This window comes from Cucurbita moschata, unplaced genomic scaffold (genome assembly GCF_002738365.1).
Source record: "Cucurbita moschata cultivar Rifu unplaced genomic scaffold, Cmos_1.0 Cmo_Scf00015, whole genome shotgun sequence".
In the NCBI taxonomy this organism is placed as follows: Eukaryota; Viridiplantae; Streptophyta; class Magnoliopsida; order Cucurbitales; family Cucurbitaceae; genus Cucurbita; species Cucurbita moschata.
The window spans coordinates 4,860,976-4,882,896 of NW_019268531.1; the positions used below are offsets into that span (position 1 = coordinate 4,860,976).

Consider the following 21,921-nt stretch of genomic DNA (forward strand, 5'->3'; position numbering starts at 1 on the left):
TTTTTTTTTTTTTTTTTTTTTTTTGGATTTATGTATATATTAGATCTTATGGTCTTTGTTCTTCTAGAATTCGAGTTTCATATCATTGTTTCTCTAATTTTGCCCTAAAAATTATTTCCTCCATTAACAACAAAGGTTTCTTCTCCATGAATAGAATAGGAATAGGTGGTTGATTGAACTCGGTAATTAGTAAGTCAAGCCGAAAAATGAAACGAATTCCTCTTGTGATCCTCTCGCTGCGGGAATTTAACTCAATTTTCTTACCATTCAGCATAGCTTATTTTAACGACCCAAAATTTACGATACCATTTTTTACTAAGTGAAACAAAAACACACAAAAAATTGTTAAAAAAATTGTTAAAGAAAGTTAGACTTATTTTAAAGAAATAAAACTAACAATGATAATTAAACCAATAATTTTCCAAACATAGAACCTATCATTAAAAGAAAAACATATAGATGGAAGAGAGGCTAATCTAAGCCTAGCAAATTTTATAAGTCAAAATATCATTAGCCAAGAGGTCAGATCTTCAAATATTCCACGCTAAGGAGAGAGATATGGAGAGAGAGGATTATCTCGAGGAGTATCCAATTCCATTTAAAGATACAATGCCTTGAGACTTGGTACTAGAAAGGAGATTCATAACAACTTTACTCTATTTTCATGATTGAAGGTGTGGTTTTTTCCCCTTTTTGTCCCCTTTTTGAATTTTATTACAATGCAATTGTTAGAAAGTGACATAGAAATTGGAGACGAGGAAGATCAGATCAGATCAGATCAGATGAGATGGCAGAACTATAGCTGATAGAAGTTAATGATGGGAGAAGAAGAAGAATATTATCTTCTTAAGAGATTGTATGCTGGCAGTTCTTTCACACTTGAGGTATCTTCAAGTTCAAGCTCACGTTCTAACTGACTTCTGGTAGACTTCAAAACATCCTGAAGATTAAAACCAAAGTTACAGAACATAAGATTAAGGCTTCTTCATTTCAACATCTATACGCTCGAATGCTCCAACACTTACGTTGAAATCCATATAGGAAGCGCGCTTGGCAAGCCATTGAGCATCCATCAATTGGAAGGCTATACAGAACAGGTTATCAAATGCCATCTCGTCCTTCTCTAGAAGTTCTAAGAAACGGATCCCAGCTGATGAACTTGGCTTCCCTGCAACAAAATATCACTTCTGTCGTTTATTAAGGGCTCGAGATTCTCGCCCGAGAATGTTTGAGTGGCACCAACATACTCGAAGTATGCAATTTAATGAGGTACAGTAATTTTAAGTCCTTCAAATTTCACAAATCAGATTTCATTGATCATCTTACCTGATTGGAGATCTAACATTTGCACCAACATAAATGAAATGTTGATACCAGCGACGGCGAATGGATATTCCCACTCTGCTCTCTGACCATCTTTTTTATACAACAATCTATGGAATGACTCCTGTACAGAAATCCAACCGACCATGTCATGGACGAATCACAGATTGTATCTTATTAATTTAGCCAAAAGGAAAAAGATAATATCACTTGGATCTAATTAACACGATTCACAAAGCAGGATCGACTAGCATGCTCATTTCCAAAGCAAGATATACTTAGTGTTTCTAGCAGTACATATTCAGAAAGTAACAGTCGATCGCAATAGGTGAAAGTAACAGTCTGAACGCAATAGGAGGAACGGTCTACAGTACACTTTTTAACTATTTTTAACCCCAAAGCTTCATAAAGTGGCTCCTCACTGAAAGGACTATAAAAACATAATGCTTCTCCATATCGTGCTTTTAACCACTAATGAAGTAATTCATTTCCATGGTTCTTGAAGCGACTACAGTAAGGGTAACAGTAATTAAATATTTACATATATTACTATATGCTAATTAAAGGGAATCAGGTATATGAACATAAACGGATAGACAGAGCTTCAAACAAGAATGATAAAAAAAATCATCATATAATGCTATAGAACAATAGTGGAGAAAAGATTACAACACGGGAAAAGGAATCAAACCGGATATTTCTGGGCAAAGAAGATAAGGTTTTCCAGTGAAACAAATCCACCACCTCTACAAGAATATTGAAGAATAATAGATATTAACAGAAGAGAGATTAAACAAACGAAGTATTTCTTAGAAAAATAAATAGATTGTACTCACCTAAAATCTGTTGAAGGATCTGTACCTTGCCAACCCATGTCCTTCCAGAGCTCAGATTTAAGAGGTGGAAGCTCCCTGTCTGGATATGCCAACCTCCATAACCTTTTAAGAGCATCCTACAATGCATGAATTCATTTATTTTTCCATATAGAAATGTAGAAGTAAATAGCCAAATTCCTGTCACCATATATAGTTTTTTTTCTTTCCTAATCATCATCCATTTTAATTGTATTAAAAACTGAAGGTATAAGAAGCTTTGCTATACGAACCAAAGAGAGATACACAAAGTAGTCAGCCTAACATCCAAAAAATGTAGTGTGTTATGAAGTGCACTTTAAGTCGTCAACAAGGGAAAAAATATTTTTAAATGCGTAAAAGCACTCCCTATTGCGGACGGAAGTATTTTTCAAAGACGCAACTGTTAGGTGCTATATCAAAACTTTTGATATAAACACTTAACCTTAATCTCTAGTAAAATCTCTTTTACACTCTCTCTTATTACCTTATACATCTCTTGTTAGCTTCTTGTTAAATACCAATCAACCAAGAAGTGTGCTAATGGATCAGTAAATTTAAGTATAGCAATACTTTAAACAGCTTAAAAATTTGTAGGAGGCCCAAGCAAGTGGAAATCAATATTCAAAAGAAGAAATGACAATACAGAAGTTTGAATGTAAGACCACTTGTCCTGATACCATTTAAAATATCGAGAAAATTAATGTCTTCTGTTATTCGTTGTTATTTGCAATGAAAGACGAGGGTTTCTTTAAGTACAAGAAAAATTAATAACTGAGAAGTACATAATCTCACTGACAAATAAAATTACTTGCTAATATAATAAAGTAAATACAAAAGATTCCTAGTTGATCAAAAAAGGAAATAAACGACACTTCTCTCCACAAATATTTCTCTCCATTATTTCATTTCCTTGCAATTTTAATTATTTTCATTTTCATCTTTTATAAGAAATAGAGGAAACATATACTAAAGACACAAAAACAAAAAGCAGGCTAAGGATATTGAGGGATAAACCTTTGGAGCTGTTGGTTGAGGGTGTTTGGAGTTCTTGGGTTTTGAATTGAGATGGCAGGGCTCAATCGGAGAGGTGCTTTTACATTCTCCATTCAAAGAGAGGGATATAGTTTTGTGGCAGGCTAGTTTCTTTTCAATTTTGTGGAGCATCTAGATTGAGATGATAATAGAACTTTTGAGAGGTGGAAAGATCGGGTGAAGAAGTTCGGAGGTGGGTAGGTTCGATGCCTCCTTGTGGGTGTCAATCACTAAGCTTTTCTTGTAATTATGAGTTTGGTCTTATTCTTTAAGATTGGAGTCTTTTTTTGTAGTTAGGGGAGGCTCCCTTTTCGGGTTGGGGCTTGCTTTTTTGTGTGCCCTTGTTTATTCTTTCATTGTTTTCAATGAAAGCAGTTTCTTACACATACAAAAAAAGAAAAAGAAAAAACAATAAAGTGCCCAAGCCACCCAATTCCTTAACATCTTAGCCTTGTTTTAAAAGGAAAACCCATTAGCACCTCAAGAATTTCCTTCCCAACCATAAGCTTCATAAAATTATAATAGATTCTCTCTTCAATATTTTCAATTATTTTAATTTTAGTCACTTCAATTTTGGAAATATTTGTTAAGTCAATATTGATCCTTCAAAAGTTAATTCTAATTAGGTCAAAAAAGCTTTTGAAATATTGTAACCAAACAACAAAATGTTTCACTAGCAAGCATTTTTTAATGAAGAACTTATACAAAGTGCTTATATAAGGGAGACCTCTATTAGGCCATTTACTTTTAATCTGTATGCACTTATGTGATTTGGTGTTCTGGGTAGGGGAGCATAGAATAAGGGGACTATGTTTTTTTTACCTCTTGTACTTGCTTTGTGTGACGTAGAGTGGGGGGAAACGTTGGCCCTCTTGAATTGTTTGGCTCTCTAAAATTATTTTCAATTGTTATAAGAGTATCCGTACCCTTCAAACTTGAGTAAACATATCCCAACTCTTACCAATAATAGCCCCCTTCTTTTCCTTAAAGTGGACGTAATACGATGAAATTCCATCAAAACATTAATTCCTTATAATTACTAAGGATCCATGATCAAACATATCTGATATCAGTACACATGGAATAGGCTTGTTCAGAATAACGTAATTTTTGAAGCACCCTTTTCCCCACCTCTCAAACTCCCAGTCTAATTCTCCTCAGGACCACTTTTTCCTTCTTGCATTACTCTAAATTGAACCAGTGCCTTATCGATCTCATGACTAACAGAAGTTACGTATGATATTGGAACTATCAGGCAGGCAGGTCAGACTAACTTGGATATTACCGGACAGAAAATTTTGGTGATTATGTAGAAACAAACATACAAGCACAGACAGAAGACCTCAAAATGGACAAGATATAATAAAGATGAACAGAAATGAAAGTTAATGTTCATGAGAGTCGTAGCTGAGTAAGCTTGATTAAATCCATGAACCACAAGAAATGGAAATGTTCAAACTAGTAAATTCAATTACCAAACGAAGGATTCACTTTGTTACAAAGTCTGAGAAGAATTTCATAACTATAGCTTGCAGGAATACTTAAATTTCAAAGCATCAAAAGAGAACGAGGGTAATAACATATATGTACAAAATCCATAAAATTTGAAATACCATTAAAATGTTGACTTACTTGGTGCTCAACACGAGATCCATCAAAGGGAACTTCCAGCCTTTGCTTTAAATTCCTGAGTCTTTCTTCCTATGTAACAGAGAGATTTTAAAATTTGTTAACAGATAGTCTACCTTCAAAAAGATGGCAATACAAAAGACCATGGAAGTATATCAAACCATTAAACTTGACAAACTGACACAACAAATGTAAGTGAGGTGATTCTCTTAGTTGAATATTAAAGTTGGTTGGAAGTTATATTTTGAAACGAAAAAATTGATAATTTAGACCGACGGCGACTGAATTTTAGCAAATTGATAACTTTTAAATGATGCAAATCAAGAGTGTAGCCTAAAAGTTTCTCAAAGGGAGAACCCTGTTTTGAGATGGAAATGACATTCGGCCAATTAGAGAAACTGCAAGACAAATGATACATTAAAGACATTGCAGTTTCCACAATATGACGATGTTTATGATTTTTTATTTAAAATCCTTTTTAATGAAAAAAGGAGCGAACAGAATAATTGTGAAATTCGCCACCACCATCAGATCTACAGATTTTTATTTTTAGAAAGAAGATTTCAACGAGGGCATAAATTTTTGTAGAATAGCAATCACATCAAATTTATAGGTAAGAGAAAAAGCCAAGTGAATTTGCTAAAATTATCAATAAAACTAGCATAGTACCAGTTTAGACCTTATGTTTGAAATCAGTTAAAGCATATTTCTCACGCACAAGTGTGTAGACTAATAATTGTATCAATTAAGTAAGAAACATCATTCCAATTAATAACGGGACATCCTAGAAAACCAATATAGAAAATTTTATTAAATCATAATCAGACCTCGGCTAAGAAACTTCTTGCAAAACAGAATTACTTTGATTAAATTGCAATGGAAGTTCAGGAGAATAAGGAATCCAAACTTCATTTACCTGTAGAAGACTAAGAGGTGGAGCCACCCTATGGTTTTTTCCATTGTGCGTGGTCATAGAAAATGGCAAAAGTCGACCAAAGAGTGCTCCAGAACCAAAGACAATGTTTGCTACAAAAATTAAGACAGTATTAGTCGACCATGATCAACATACTCTACCATCGATTCATTTCTCTGAGTTCACCACATCAATTCATTATATAGAAACTAAATTCACAAAAATTACACAATATCATTATGAAAGCCACTTGGGTTCCACAAAGTGAAGGAATTTTGACAAATCTAAGCAATAGAATGTTCGATTAAGACAAATTAATAGCTAAAATGGTTGATGCATTCCTTAATACACTAACAAGCATTTTCTAGTATTGAAATATTTTCCTTTTGAAGTTTCCATTTCCTCCATGAAACAGAAAAATTTGCTCACAGCCCCCATTCAGTATTATCTAACACGTTCTGTTGTTTCTCAAGAGAAGAGAGCTTGAGTTCTACAGCTTGTATCTCTCTTTCGTGCAAGCTGGCTTGAGATTTAACAGGAAGGATGCCTCCAAATACTTCTCCGAGAATATTTTATACCCTTTTTAAGAAAAAAAAAACATTTTTTTATGGAAACCTGATGCTTCGGCTCCTTCTCCAAAGTCTAAATAGAGACCCCAACGGATAGAGTTCAAAAACCTATAGGTGGCTTATTTCAAAGACTTGCTATCCATTCTTTGAACTAAATTCATAGCCTCAAAAGAATTGATTCGAGAACCAAATAGTATTTAGTATAGTCTCATGTCCTATGGTGTACCATCAAACATGTTCTCTATTTATCCTGTCCAAGTTAAAGCAACAGCTGAGAGTGCTAAAACTGTAGATGTAGTATGCATTCATAACCCAATTGTAAAAACCAAGTTATCCAAAAAGTTCTGTTCTCCACAATCATCAGATTGCTATCGTTTCAATTCTCCGCTGACTGTTCTGTAATTTCTCCCACCAAGTTGATGCACCCCCTTACTTGTAAGTTTCTACTAATAAGCAATTAGTTTACCTGATAATCCTCAACTATATCCATATAGAAATAGTCAAAAATATTGATATTCTCAACTATTTGAATCAATCAAAGAAGTCCTTGATGAGCAGGTGGTAATCAAAATATGGGGAGGTCTATCTTGATTGGTATTTTGTGACCTCAAGCCATTGATGGGGAAAGTTATTCTCCACCTAACTTATTTCTTCAAAGAAAAATTCCTCCAAATACTCTTTAGTTTCTCCATCTACAACAGCTCTTAGTTGGGATAAACAACTTTCTCTATTGAGATAAAATACTGTCCAACCACATTAAAGACTTCCCTTTGAGCTCCTTTTCTTCCCTTGCTTCCAACCACACCTCTATCCACCGTTTAAGATCAATTACTTCATTCTTAATGTAGGAAAATACTGATGATCTTCAACAGTAGATATCCTCTCATTTCAGCTAGCATCATTACTGAAAGAATTACCTGGACTACTATAATCCAACTAACATAGGAAGTCAATGGAAAGCCCTAACCTCGTGGAAGTATTTTCCAAACTACTTGAAGTTTCATACTTTGTTTCACAATCATGCGTTTTCCAAGAGAACAGTATTTTCAAAAACAAATTATCCCTCCCTAACTTGAACAGACAATTAGCTCACAGGCCACTCAAAACAGTTATATAAAATGTAACATTACATGCTGAAGGAAGAAGGCTATAACATAAATAAAGTACCTTATTCTAGTAGTTGCTAGAGTTAAAAGAAGTGTATACAAACAAAGACCAAAACTGTTGTAGTATTGCTCCTCATAAAAACTAAAGTAACACAACTACTGCGATAACTTTGAGTCTCGAATATTTAAAAAATATAAATGTTGATCAAGAGAAGTTACACAAACACAAGGATACACCAGGATTTTTGTGAAGGGATAGCAGGTGATGTGTCCATATGGTATTGTCTAACCATATAAATTATAATATATATATATATATATATATATATATATATGATGTTGTTTTAAAAGGAAGAATCATGAATAATGAGATAAACAAGATAATTTTCAATTTATTGTTTGAACATAAAACATTTTTAAAATCACTGAAGCCGATAAATTCTTTCCCTCCAATTCATGAAAATAATTGAAAGTATGAAATATTTTTCAGTTCATTACAAATCTTTCAGCCGAACTATCAGATCCCATGAGTCCGTGACTACAAATTAGTTAAACTAATCTGAATGCTGTATCTTGTATTAACAGAATCCATTCTAAGAAAAGAACTATACCTATCCACTGAGCCCATTGTGCAATCAACTGAGAAAACAGAAGTGTCCAGTGTAGCTGTTGCTTCTTCCGCTCATCGTCCCAAATATCTTCAAGTGTGCGTACCTTTTATAAGAAAAACAACGAAGGAATCAACTGCCAAAGACTGTTAAAGGAAAAATAAACAAAGAACATGATAGCATAAGCACTCAGGACACTTTATAAAGCACAGGATAAGGATAATTCCAACAGGGGAAAAGAGTAAGGAGGCGAGAAAAAGGAATTAAGCTCTAACCTCCGAGCTTCTATCACTATATTCATGGCTGCCAAGCAGAGGCTCACTCAAACCTTCGAAGCCAGAAGCATCATATTTTTCATTTCTTTTGCCATCAACATCACCATGATGGAGCCTCCTCCTTAAAGTTCTTGAAGTCATTAAATAACTTCTTAATCACCCTGCTATATATCAATCAAAAATACCTTCAGTTCCACAATTGATAAACCCCCCCAAATACAAAATACCCATCATCAAGCACGTGGTAGCATTCTGAGTCTAGTACAGAAGGAACATCGAATTTCATAACTAGAACTTTAAATTCCTTAACAATTGAACAGCAAAGCGATACAAAGTGAAAAACAGCTGCTCAAGGACATCGAAAACGGCACAATGTTGAGCTAAACAGAGAAAAATTCATACAGAAATCAATGAGTTACAAATTGAGGCACAGAAACAAACAAGTACTACCTGAAAACTTGAATTGAAGGGGCGAATCAACCAATCAATCAAAATTTCCCAAAACAAACATAAATCGAAGAGTGTCCCTCACAAAGAAATCCTCAGAAACTGCCCTATTTATTCCGAATTGCGTTGCTTAACAAGGAAGTCGAAGTCAATTGAATTCGAATTGAATAAACACAGGTAATTGCATCCGTCTCGCGCTCGAACTTGTCCTCGAAGAAAACTGCTCTCCTCCTGCTTGAATTTATTTATTGTTCTTGTTTTTTTTTTTTTTTTTATTTGTTATTTGTTATTTGTTATTTGTTATTTGTTATTTGTTAAATTATTATTTATTTTGATTATTTTGGACAGAAGCTTTTATTACTTTATTATTAATAATTATTAATTATATTTGTTCTTCCTTCGCAATAGGGGCTTTGCTTTTGACTTTATATTTCTTCTAGGAGAGTTTTTGAATTATGGCTTATTTTAATGATAATATATAGTTTTAAAATGTCAATTTGATAGGGACGGTCATATGACCCAAACCACACGAATTATCTAACTCAAACCATAAAAATTAAGTTGGGTTGGGTTAAGTTAATTTATATATATATAGTTTTCGGGTGGGTTGGATTTTAAAAAGATAGCTTGTCTCGTCTTTCAAAAGGGGTGGGAACAGTTGAGAACAAAGTGGCAAACAGGGTACGTGACGCGTGGGAATCTGCCGAGCAATTCGAGCCAAATCTTGAATCAAGCAAAAAGGCGCTGTTTGATGAGCCTGCATAGTATTAGGTTGTTGGTCAGGTAAAGGTTGACCAAGCTAATGATGCTTAGCTGGTCTTTTCAGATGATCAGCCACATGAGGACTGAGACACGGCTTGGACTCCCACGGGAGACAGCAGTGGGGAATCTTGGACAATGAACGAAAGCCCGATCCAGCAATATCGAGTGAGTGAAGAAGGGCAATGCCGCTTGTAAAGCTCTTTCGTTGAGTGCGCGATCATGATAAGACTAGAGGAAGAAGCCCTAGCTAACTTCGTGCCAACAGCCGCGGTAAGACGGGCAGAATGACTGGGCGTAAAGGGCACGTGGGTGGTGAATCGGGTTGAAAGTGAAAGTTGCCAAAAATTGGTGGAATGCTCTCGAAACCCAATCACTTGATATATATATATATATATATATATATTATATATATATATATATAGTTTCGGGTGGGTTGAATTTAAAAAAAACGAAAAATTTAGGACGATTGGGAGGTTGACAAACTTACCTTATTTCCAAAATTATTATAATGATTAAGAATATTTGACTTCCACAATGATAAATTGTTACTTATGAATAATTAATATTTGAGTTTTATAAAATTAAGTATGTTGGTATAATTTTTTAAAATAATTTTAAAAAACAATATGAGATCCCAACCCGAAAATAGAGGGTTCGGTTGGGTTAGGTTGTGAAGACTTTCCATTGCAAAGATCACTGTTCCAAACAACTCAAAATTTCAGATTGTTTCAAAAGATTTCTTCAACCAACCTAACCATCTACCCTCTGTATTCCTAAAAGTTCAGTGAAAACATCTGTCAATTGCATTTTAGTCGAAACATAACATGGTTTGATAATTCCAACTTGTAACTTTTTCTAAACTATTTGGCAATTTATTTCAATGTGTTTCATATGTTCATGACAAATTGGATTGGTTGTTATATGTAATGCTGCTTGATTAACAGCATACAACAATGTTGGTTCGAAGAGTAGAGCTTTCAAGTATTGAAAAATATATCTCAATCAAATTAACTCTAAACAAGTATTTGCTATAGCTCAATACTCGACTCCTACTGATGATCTAGACACTTTGTTTTTTACACTTCTAAGAATAATTGAATTTCCAAAAGAGATGCAAAACTCAGATGATCTCGAAAAGTTTGTTTGCTTTTTAGACTTACAAGAAATATATGAATTTCATAAAAATGCAAAACCCAGAAATAGACCGCATTTGATGTATCTTAAAACTCGAATAGCCACCTCCCAATGTAGTTTTATTGGTTCATGCATAAATGATTTACTCGAATATTGTTAATTTGTCTCATTTAATTTGATTGGAACAGGTGAATATCAATCAACCTCCAAATTTCGAAACTAAATTTAGTTAAAAGAAGGTTTTGATATTTAAGAACACCAAGATCGATATTCCCCTTGAATCACTTGAGAAGTTTTTCAAAGAAGTTTCAGAGGATAACCCAAACAAGAATATCTCATCACTTTGGCCAGCAATCTTATGTCGTCTTCGTGAAGATTATGGTCGAGTAGAAGCAGTTAGAAGGGAAAATAGGTCGACATGTTATTCTAATGTGAGGCATGTGCCAAAGATCGTTATTAGTGATAATGGAAAGAGATCTTTTAACTCGAGAGATTGCTCATCATCTAATCATTCCAGAATTAACAAGATTAACTATTATATTATACGACAAGAATTAAGAAAGATACTTAAATAAAATCATAAAATCATACTCGAGTAATCAATTAAATTAATTTTTTTATAAATTAAAATAAATTGATAAATAGTAAAAAAATAAAATAAAAACAAAGGCTATAAAGTTAATCACATAAGTGGCATGTAATTTAGTGGAGTATGAATGTGTTTCTCTCAAATTGGTTGATAAAAAAAGAATCCCCACAAACACTTCCCTAAACAAATAGATTAAAAAAAAAAAAAAACAAATTAAAGACATAAATTACTAAGAAAAACCACTACAACATGGCTGCCAATTCCACAATCTCCACTAAAACCATCCATTAAACGCATACCCAACACACTCAGCCTTTAAAACCTCTTTTAAGATGAGATGAGATGAGATGAGATGAGGTTATGAGTAAACAAATGGCTTCTTTTTGCCTTTTATCTACTAAATGTTACTATCAACTAAGTGGTCTCTTAGTGACATATAAGTTAGTAGCTGTGCATCAAAGTGTATATTCACAGTATTCCCCACTGATATCATCTCCTAAGTAATCTAAAAGGGAAAGGGAACAAGAAAAAAGAAGAAGCTATCTACACTTTGAGTGACCCTTTAGGAAACTTGTACCTTTCTTCCAAGAGATGATTCATGTAATTCTCTGTGTGTGTGTTTCCATTTGAGATCTCGGCAGATCTCGAGAATGCTCCAACTCGATCGATATGTGAATCAGACCAAGGAATCGCCATGTCCGACGCTGAACTTGCAGAGGGGGCAGGTTGCGTTTATTCGAAGCCATTTGACAATGCATCGAGTATGGAAATGATGACTACAGGGTAGCATGCACAATTGTACTCCATGTACATACTGGGCAAGGCATATGCAGCATGCCTACGATTATAATACAATGTAGAGTTAATCACATAGCAAAGAGTCCTACAAGGGTACATAACAAAGGCATTACGAGGAAAAAAAAAACGTCATTCCGAAACAAAAAACCATGACTCTGTTTGAGTCGGATAAAGCATTTAAAGAAAAACTCAAACTATTTTGCAACAGGAACACGGATCCCTTGTTTCGCTACAAGACCTACATGTATAACAATAGTTAACAGGTCGATAGGCATATGTTTAAAATAGGAAAATTTTGTTCAAGGAATGATACGAGATGTCTATTTTATGAGTTTGAAGATGTGAGATCCCACCTCAGTTGGGGAGGAGAGCGAAACATTTTTTATAAGGGTGTGAAAACCTCTTCCTAGCAGACCCGTTTTAAAAACCTTGAGGGAGAGCTCAAAGAGGACATCAAATAGCAGTAGGCTTGGACCGTTGTAGTGTGTTCTCATTTATTATGTTGGTTCCTAATAGATGAAAATAGAATGCAAGTAAAAAATAAAACTGCTGCTCACCGAGTCCTCTGTATTTAGAAGGTGTTCAGTTGTATAACCATTGTAGCCAGGCTCCAAGGTCATCCCAACTTCATGTTTCTTGTCACTGTCGAACGACTCGAGTGGATTGTCTTGGCGAAACCTGTACTTGGGAAGTGCTCTAATTTCATCTTCAGAGGCACCTTCTAGGAATGTCATGGTATAGCCATATGCTAAAAATGGTATTATGCAGCAAACAGTAAAGAAACCAACAAAAGCCATCCCAGTGCAGAAGATAATAAAGAACACATCAAAGGCTAGGAAAACCACTGCCAACCTGCGGTTCATATCATGAGTCCATTAGCGAGACATCATATGTGACTTCTATCAAGTTAAATGAGAAGTTTCCACACACAAAAACGACTATAAAACGATTAAAACAACATAACCAAATAGCCAACAGCACGAAACAATGCCGAACCCACGGGAAACAGCCACAGGCACACAAGAAGAAACTGAAACTAGCTAAACAATGATATGATAACATAGCCTGAATACTTTTTTCAGTCTTGACAGCTTTCATTCGCACATTTGCAAGTAATATAAGAATCGAGATCAAAAAATACACGGGCATTGCTTTTCAAAGAGATACTTCAACGGGTCAATCCTTGCCATCAACATGGTCGTATAGTTCAAGATGTATTTATCCCCACAAAATAATTCAAGAAAACTAGCAGATCTGATTGAATTTTAGAAGCGTTTACCAGTTTATATCATAATTCTACTAAGTTGATCTTAAACCATAGACGACTTTAGCAAGAGAAAAAGGGTTTCAAGATCTTAGGAGGGAGCATTTACCAGTAGAGCCGGGGAGAGCCTTCCAAAAGAGATTGACCACCCGTGACAATCCAATAGAATCCAAAAACCCACCAGATATATGATATCATTGTGTTCGATGCTTCCAATCTTTTCAAAAATCTAAGGGAAAAAACAGAGAGGTAAATAGAAAGATAGATGACACCTCCATATGTAATGGCAGAAGAAGAATATTAAGTAAACATGCAAATATCTGGATGGAAAACTAGTTCCTGTGGTAGATGAACACGACTCTCCACAATGGTATGATATTGTCCACTTTGAGCCTAAGCTCTCATGGCTTCGCTTTGGACTTCTCCAAAAGGCCTCATACCCATGGAGATAGTATTCTTTGATTATGATTATTCCCTAAATTAGCCAACGTGGTACTTTCATCTAACACCTGCTAGTTAAGTGTGAAATCCTTCAAAGAGATGGAAATAAGAACCTAATCCAATGAACTTCTAAGAAAAAAAGCTAGAAGAATTCTTGTTGACATAATAAAATAAAAATTCTTAATCAAGTTCAAAATCCAGAATCCCTCCGAAATTAAACTAGAAGAACTCGATTAATCAAGCTAGCGTTACATCTAAAAGAAAACCACATGATAATCAATCGACCAATTAAGAAAGATCTACAGCCAATATGGAAAGATGAACTCGCCATTCCAACAACTTGAGTGGTTTTTTTATTTCCTAAAATCCATGAAGAACATGAAATAATGGGATGATACATGCGTAGAATCCAATAGTTAACTATACTGATCATAAGCGATTTGATAAAAATTGCCACAAACTAGCAGATAATCTTCACTACTGGCACCACAATCATTCTAAGAACCCAATAAATAAATTAAAATTAGACAAAAAAAAGAGAAATCAATTCCAACAAAAAAATCCCCCAAACAAACTTTTCCGAAAAGGAAAAGTTACCTTATTCGATTATGAGAAAGGCGAAGTTCATCCTGAGCCACACGATTCTCAAACACGAATCGATAGCGAGAACTCCTTCTAAAGTAGGCAAAGAACACAAAAAAGACATGGAGAAGGCACTGGACAGCATAACCCGAAAGCCATAATCTCAAAGGAGCGGAAGGTTTCTCTTCAGCAGACAGTACCAGCACAATCACGGACACAAAAACGAAGAACAAATTCCAGAACAAGTCGAGTACCAGAATAGGCTTGATGAAGGACGACCCATTCCGCAAAAAGACCCGACGGTCGTATCCATTCTCGTCCTCCTCATCATCGACTCGTGGTTCGGCACAGTCACCGAAGATTACGCCGCGATGTTCCATGATCAAATTGGCGGCGTCTTGAATCAAAGGAAGCGCGAATCTCGAGCTCAAGGTCCGCCGCCAGGACAAGAACCCGGTGCTCGATGGTCTGCCGCCGTCCATGAAAAGCCAAACCCGACGGAGAGAGGGAGAGAGAGAGAGAGAGAGAGCACGTGGAGATGATCGGAGATAGGAGAAAAGGCGCCGGTGAAAAAAGCGAGGAGTTCCAGTGAGAGTTCAAATGGAGGAATCGAATAGATATAGCGTTTGGAAATCCCTTCAAAACGACGTCGCTTTTGTAGTGGCTATGAATTAGCGCCTTGTTTGAATAAAATATTTAATTAATTTAATTAGTTTAATTAATTGGATTTTCCTAATTCTTTCATTAATTTATCATAATTTCCATTAGGAAGCCTCAAAATTTTATATCTCCAAATTACTTTCTTCAATTTCAAACTTTTAATTTGAAATTAAAAAAAAAATCATTATTTTACAAAATTCAACCAGTTGAAATTAAAAAAAAAAATTAATATTATATTAATTAAAATAAAGATATAAAAAATAATTAATAGTTTTAAAATGACGTATATCTCATCCAAATTTACATAACACTCGAAATTACTGAATCCATCGTGTTTTTTTTTTATTATTTATTTAGTTTAACAATATTTTTTCATTATGGTAATGAAGTAATTTATTGGTGTTAGTCAATAATTTAATGAGTAAGAGAAGTAAATATAGGAGTGCATTATTCCATTCAAACTAATGTGGTGGAATTATGATAGTTTGTTGATAAATATATTATTAATTCAACTAATTAATTCTTTCTTTTCATTTTTCTTCATTTTATTATTTTTTTTATTCAATAATGATGAAATTAAATACCCGACCATTGACATTTTAGTTGGTAATACGTATCTTATTCATTTAATTATATTGACATTTTTAGGTTTAATAAACGGTATGAATATCAAATAAATCTCTTAAATTTTTTATTTTGTGTTTAATAAATCTTTTAATTTTTTTAAATCGACCTTGAATTTAGATTTCCAATAATTTGACCCTCATAAATTTGCTAAAACCACCTCACCTAAGTCAGAATACCTAATATGGTAGTAAACATCTCTGTTTATAATCATTTACAAAATCAAATAAATTATAAAGAAAATGAAAATGAAAACCGGATACAATATATTTGTCTGTAATAAATAATGAAAACTAAATATCATACAAGATATTTGTCTATAATAAATAGTCAAATATATATGGTAAGTAAGCTGTAATGGAACACTAAATTTCATACAAGATATTTGCCTTTAATTAATTAAATATGGTACCTATGATAAACCGTAATAGAATGCTAAATATCCCCAATCATACAACGCATTTTTTCCTTCAAAGATCTAATTATTAATTTTCAACAATGGAATCATGCTAAATGGAATTTTGATTTTCCGCCGTAATCAAAGTTTGGTGATTGATTATACTCTTTGAATTGATTCAAAAGAAGTAAGACTCCAAAACCCATAAGCATGACTTTTATTTGAAAATCATATAAACACATATGTTTAGAATTAATGAGTGAAAAATGAATCTAAAGGTAGAAATTACCATCCAAATTCAAACATCTTACGCATCAAAATCTGCAAATAAATATATATATAGATATATATAACTAAATAATATCTTAACCATATAACTGAATAATACACAAATCGGTAACTTAAAAATCATCCTAAGGAAGTAGTTAAGACATATGTCCTTGATTAAGAGATCGGAGGTTTGAATCGGAAATTTTGATGAGTCCTTAATGGGTTAAAAGTTATACCAAACTCTAAAAGCTTCCATCCATTGACGGGTTCGGGTTCGGGTTCTCAAACACATTAATAGAACAAAGCTTATCCACAGCAGAAAGGCAAATCAGCTCTAAATCCTAAAAGACAAGATATTCAAAATTTGAGTTGCTATCATGAGTGCCATCCTTTCCTACAAAGCATGTAAAAGCAGATACTTCCTATCCCTACATACTATTCAATCTTCATCAAAGGCCAGAATTCTTTGTTTGTTCAAGTGTCTATTCTCCCTAGCTTTCATCTCTATGCAACCAGTCAGTGACAAATTAAGACAGATACGTCGAGCTCAAACTTGTCCCTCGACGGGGGCGTTGATCTCGACGTACATTTAAAAGGAAAAAAAGCTTCTAATGAACCAATTTGGACAGTCTAAGTTCCTAAGATATGGCCTTTGTGCAAGGTTTTTTTTCTAACCAAAGTCTAGAGGCAAGTATTCAGTTCCTTTCAACTGGCCATTAGTCATTCAAAACTAAGAGCGCAATTTGCACATTTCATCACTCACTGGATTCTTTCAGATACATAAAGAAGCAAGTACATTTTCATGAAAGTATAAAGAAATTAGACAGAGAAAGTTGGAAGCAATGAGGAGAAATGGGGTCACCTCTAAACCTGCAAGAATTGAAGGAGCTGAAGATTATCAAACGTTCTTCAACTTCTTCATCTTTGATGGAGGCCATCGTCCTTTCTTCCTCAAATGGCGTTTCCGAACAAGCCGCTTCCTCCGCAGCCTAATCTTTTTTGCCAACTTCATCCTTGCCTTCTGCTCCAGCCTCTCTTGCAGTTTTGATTCTAATGGAAGTTTGTCAACTGAAACATCCTCCTTTTTAGCTTCTGCAGGGGGCTTCGGTTCGTTACTGTCGGTTTCTCCCGTAGCATCGATCTCAGATGCAGCCTTGACAATAAATGACACCGTATTTTCAACGAAGGAGGGGTTTCGAAGTCGAACCCCATTGAAGTGTTTTGGCTGAAACCCAGTAGGCTTCATGAGTAACATAGAATCTGAAATGGAAACCACAATAAAGGAGTGGAAATTGAGCTAAGATACATAAAATGTAGGGAATTAACCATTCCAAGCCAAGAATATGTATGACTTTGATCTCTAAGCTCTAAGAATTGTGTCTAATAGAACCTTTAGTTTCAAAAAGTATCTAACAAATTCTATTCTTTTAATTTTGTGTCAAATAAGCCTTGATATTTGAGACGTTTTTAATGTTCAAGACCAATTAAACACAGATAATAGTTTAGGACTAGTTAATATGTTGAAATCTACTAGAGATTTTTTTTTAAAGTTAAGTTTAAAGTTTCACCAACAAGCTCATAATATAATCAAAGTTAAAGTTTATAATCAAAGTTAAAGTTAAAGTTTTCAACATATAATCAGAGGTCATAACATAATCAAAGTTTCACCAACAAGCTCATAATATAACCAGAGGTTAAATATCTTCTAACCTATCCGCTCAAGCATTTGATTAAGTTCATTTTTTAAATTGTTGTCTATCAAACCATGGGATACGAGGAATGCTTATAATGTTAATTTCTCCTATCCGGCATTACATGAATCAAATTAACATTCAAACGGATTAAGAATATGCATAAAAGATTACATTCACTCCAAACAATCTCTCTTCGGTTTAGTGACACACATTCAACCGCATTTCATGACTACGAAACTGTAATCTAGACATCAAATTGAGGATGATGAACAAGTAACAGAACATTCAGCATACAAAATCAGGAAAGCGAAAATCGACAGTCTCTACACACAGATACCAACTGTTTTGAAAATGACTGCGAGGAAACTCTTTCAATCAAGCACAAAAAAATAGTTTCTCAAGTTCGCGAAAATGAACACGCAGCGAAAAAACTTTAGAACAAAGAGAAATGAATATACAGAATTAGACAAAAACATGGGGATTAGGTTCGATCCCGTCAAACAGAGGCGCGGAAAGGAAGGTCCAGGAGGGGAAGCGGAAGATACTTACTCAGGGCGGCGAAATTCGCTGGAAAACATGACGGCGACGGCGATGGCGATGGCGACGGCGAAAATGTAGATGAATGGAGAGAGATGGAGAGGGGATTGGAGCAGAGAAGAAAAGCCATCGTGTTTTTCTCTGGTTTGAGAGCCCCTCGCTGCCTTTGGATAAGCTATATATAATTTTTTTTTTAAATTAATTTTTATTCGAAAAATTACTTTTACCCTTAAATTTAAATGAATGAGGTCAACTATTTAGGGTAAAATTTGAAGCATTGAAGATTCCATCTACAAACCAACGTTAACCCGGAGATGGTAAAGTGGCTCTTGCTGACATCATCCACAATAAAACGAGGTCATCTTTCTTTCCGATCGACATATGGTTCTGCTTTCAAGCCTTAAAGAAGGTAAGGAAAGGGGAGGAGCTGACACCGAGCAAGAGATCTCGACAGATAAACAACATTTCTATCTCATCCTTTATTTTATGATCTCTGAACCTTCCCACTATCCGTTCTCGTTTAAAAACATATTATTATTTAAATGAATAATTACTTTGTTTTACTTCCAAATTATTAAGTTATAAATATTTATTTATTAGATTTTATGAGTATTTATATAAAGAAAATATATCAAAATTATTGATTAATGGAACCCTCCAAATTACGTGAAGGAATCAGTATTTTAAATAGTTAAATCAATTTGTCGGTCAATTCTCGAATTTAATTATTTTTTTTCATTCTTTTTGTTACTTAGACGTCCATTTGTATCAGTTTAGAAATACTATTAATGGATTACATAAAAGCTTTCGAGTTGAAAACTTATTTAAAAATACTAAATCTTTTAAAGATGTGAATAGAGATGTCTATTTAACTTGTGGGGCTCATCCTAACAAAGATGTAAAATCACCCTTTAAATGAGAAACAAAATCACCATTTAAATGAGAAATAAAGGTAGCTTATTATATATATATCTATATAGTTGTGAACGTACATCATTTAAATTTAAAAACAATACAAGGAATACCATTTTGAGTAATTCTCAAATTTATTCTCAACCAATAAACTAATACTCAATGTGCTTGAGAGTATGTCCTCTCTGTTGGCTTATTGGCCCTTGATCTCACATTAATTAATTTCAATGAATTAATTATTGATGTTTCGATGATAACAAACCTACTTTAAATTATTAACTATTTTCAGTTTTTTGAACTGTCCACAGTATAAGGTCGGGAATAACGATTACAACAACTTTTCAATTACTCAAATCAGAGCTAAAACGAAGAAATTAGAGTCGAGACAACATACCCGACGTGATGATGTGGCAACAAAATCAAAATGATGGACAAATCAAAATATATCAAAGTATGACATTTATAATATTGGAAGAGTAACAAATGGTGGAGTTTTTCTTATTATTACATTTCTAAATAAAATTATTTTTACAAAATATAAATTTGAATATAACCGTTACTCACATCGAATTTTATTATTACTATATTATATTATTATATTATTATATTTTAAAATTTTGGTAGTTACTCACATCATTTTTATTATTATTATATTATTATATTTATAATAAATTTTGAATTTCATTTGACCGTTACTCACATAACTTTTTATTATTATTATATTATATTACTATTATATTAAAATTTTGAAATAAATGAATTTAGAAAATTTTCTTATTTAATTACTTTTAATCTCCACCTTCCATTATTCCTAACACAATCCAATGGTCAATATTCAATCCTACATTTTGCCACTTTTCTCCTCTATATAAACTCATCTTCCCCACATTTTTATAACACACAACTTACATACATTCTTCAATCCTCATTTGTTCATCTTCCCCACATTTTTATAACACACAACTTACATACATTCTTCAATCCTCATTTGTTCAAAGTCTCCATTGTTTGTTGCTCTCTCCAAGCGTACAAGTTTATTTCTTTTCATCTTATTCTTGAGAGGGATTATTATTATATTGTGAGGAAATAGTTGTGAGTATCCCAAATTGTAAATCTACTCTTTAAGAGAGTTGTGGTGTGATATTATCAAACTCAAATACTTGTTTCGGTTTGATCCTACGCCGTGGAAAGGATTGAGTTTGCTCTTGAACTCGTAAAAAGAGCGGTGTACCGGTTTGGCTCTGATCCGTGGAAAGAGTCGGAAAAGTTCTTTATTCAAATTCCCAAGAGGCGCTTGGGGAGTGGAGTAGGTCGAGTTTGACCGAACCACTATAAAACTACGATGTCATTTTCTCTAACTCTTTACTATTTAATTTCAAGATTATTATTATGATTTATTGCATGTTCTACTTGATTATTGTTTTGACTTGAATTATTTTGTTTTAGTAATTATCATCTTCTACTCATTTGTAAAAAGTTTTATTATTAGAAAAAAATTAATCAAGTTTAAACACTTTTATCGTTAAAACCCTATTCACCCCCCCTCTAGGGTTGCCATACCGATCCAACACTCTCAACAAAAGAATGACACATATAGTGCAAAGTACATCCAAACTACCTCCTTAAACATCATCCACCCCTAACTCAAAACACTAAAACGCTTCGACACCGAGAGCTTCGGTATATCGAATCAAAGACGAGTAATCGAAGTCTAATGAGATAAAATTGGTTGAATACTTTAATACCAATACATCTAACAATATGAGTAATTGAAGCACAAGAAGCCTCCAGTTTCCAACCAATCCTTCTAAGAGCAATCAAGCCTTGCAACTATGAAGAAAAGATCTTTCTCTACTTGAAGAGGTCTGGGTTCAACCAATCCCTGCAAATTTTTTGAAGTTTAAAAGATTACTTTTGCTTCTTTTTTTTCATGATTGATGATGCAATATTCAAAAAGAGGGGGATTGTGTGTTGTACTTGCTAATATCGTCGAGGTGATCGTCGAAGTCCACCACATCTTGCCATTTTTCAGATGAGATGTAATCTAAGAGGACCATATTTGCTAACGGTTCCTTGATTGTTAGCTGGCTGCTTCCGTCTGATCCAGCCAGCTTCCAATTCTTGGGAGTTTCCCTTGTGTATAGCTGGCCGGTGACAAAACAAACGAAATGAATGAGAAGAACATTAGCAATAGATGAGGCCTACAGTTTAATAGCATTCCTAGATTACATGATGTCTGGTTAGGTGGCATAGAGTAGCAGCACAAAACAGCCAAGAAAATCAGATATTGTTCATTGGAAAGTACAGTCATGCATATATAATCCAATCATATCTTGATTAAACTAAATGATCCAGAAGAACAAATAAAACAAAAACAAAACAAAACAAAAAAGAACAAATCAGAAAACCCCAGGTCTTCTCTCTATCTCTTTCTTTCTCCCTCCCTCATGAACCAGGAGCCAACAGTCACCCCTACCGTTTTCCCTCTCCAACGACTCGCA

At 34.0% G+C, this 21,921-nt stretch overlaps 3 protein-coding genes and 2 long non-coding RNA genes across 6 annotated transcripts in view; 1 reads left to right on the top strand and 4 right to left on the bottom strand.

The window, feature by feature from the left end:
* LOC111453136 overlaps positions 1-1,738 on the top strand; it is a 15,761-nt gene extending 14,023 nt beyond the window's left edge. Inside the window, exon 3 of the long non-coding RNA XR_002712225.1 lies at positions 1,652-1,738. This is a non-coding gene — a long non-coding RNA (uncharacterized LOC111453136). The remainder of the gene's footprint in view (positions 1-1,651) is intronic.
* Positions 560-9,023, bottom strand: LOC111453133 (ELMO domain-containing protein A). Of its 2 annotated transcripts, none has more exons than XM_023094100.1 (10): positions 8,760-9,023; positions 8,310-8,470; positions 8,038-8,140; positions 5,755-5,864; positions 4,842-4,910; positions 2,160-2,275; positions 2,015-2,069; positions 1,327-1,447; positions 1,026-1,168; positions 560-940 (listed from the first exon to the last, which is right to left on the bottom strand). In XM_023094100.1, the coding sequence occupies exons 2-10, from the start codon at positions 8,448-8,450 to the stop codon at positions 839-841; spliced, it is 960 nt and encodes a 319-aa protein (XP_022949868.1). In that variant the 5' UTR covers positions 8,451-8,470; positions 8,760-9,023; the 3' UTR covers positions 560-838. The 2 variants fall into 2 exon arrangements, with proteins under 2 accessions (XP_022949868.1, XP_022949867.1); XM_023094099.1 differs by having other exon boundaries at positions 8,310-8,473.
* Positions 9,024-11,501: 2,478 nt separating this feature from the next.
* On the bottom strand, positions 11,502-14,924 carry LOC111453131 (E3 ubiquitin-protein ligase At1g63170-like). Its single transcript, XM_023094097.1, has 4 exons — positions 14,342-14,924; positions 13,413-13,532; positions 12,597-12,891; positions 11,502-12,079 (listed from the first exon to the last, which is right to left on the bottom strand). Exons 1-4 carry the CDS (start codon positions 14,806-14,808, stop codon positions 11,918-11,920), a joined length of 1,044 nt encoding a protein of 347 aa, XP_022949865.1. The 5' UTR covers positions 14,809-14,924; the 3' UTR covers positions 11,502-11,917.
* Positions 14,925-16,976: 2,052 nt separating this feature from the next.
* On the bottom strand, positions 16,977-18,675 carry LOC111453134 (50S ribosomal protein 5 alpha, chloroplastic-like). Its single transcript, XM_023094101.1, has 2 exons — positions 18,521-18,675; positions 16,977-17,537 (listed from the first exon to the last, which is right to left on the bottom strand). Exons 1-2 carry the CDS (start codon positions 18,636-18,638, stop codon positions 17,176-17,178), a joined length of 480 nt encoding a protein of 159 aa, XP_022949869.1. The 5' UTR covers positions 18,639-18,675; the 3' UTR covers positions 16,977-17,175.
* A 2,440-nt stretch (positions 18,676-21,115) lies between these two features.
* Positions 21,116-21,596, bottom strand: LOC111453135. The gene is made up of 2 exons (XR_002712224.1): positions 21,398-21,596; positions 21,116-21,302 (listed from the first exon to the last, which is right to left on the bottom strand). It is a non-coding gene; the product is annotated as an uncharacterized LOC111453135 (long non-coding RNA).
* Positions 21,597-21,921: the final 325 nt, after the last annotated feature.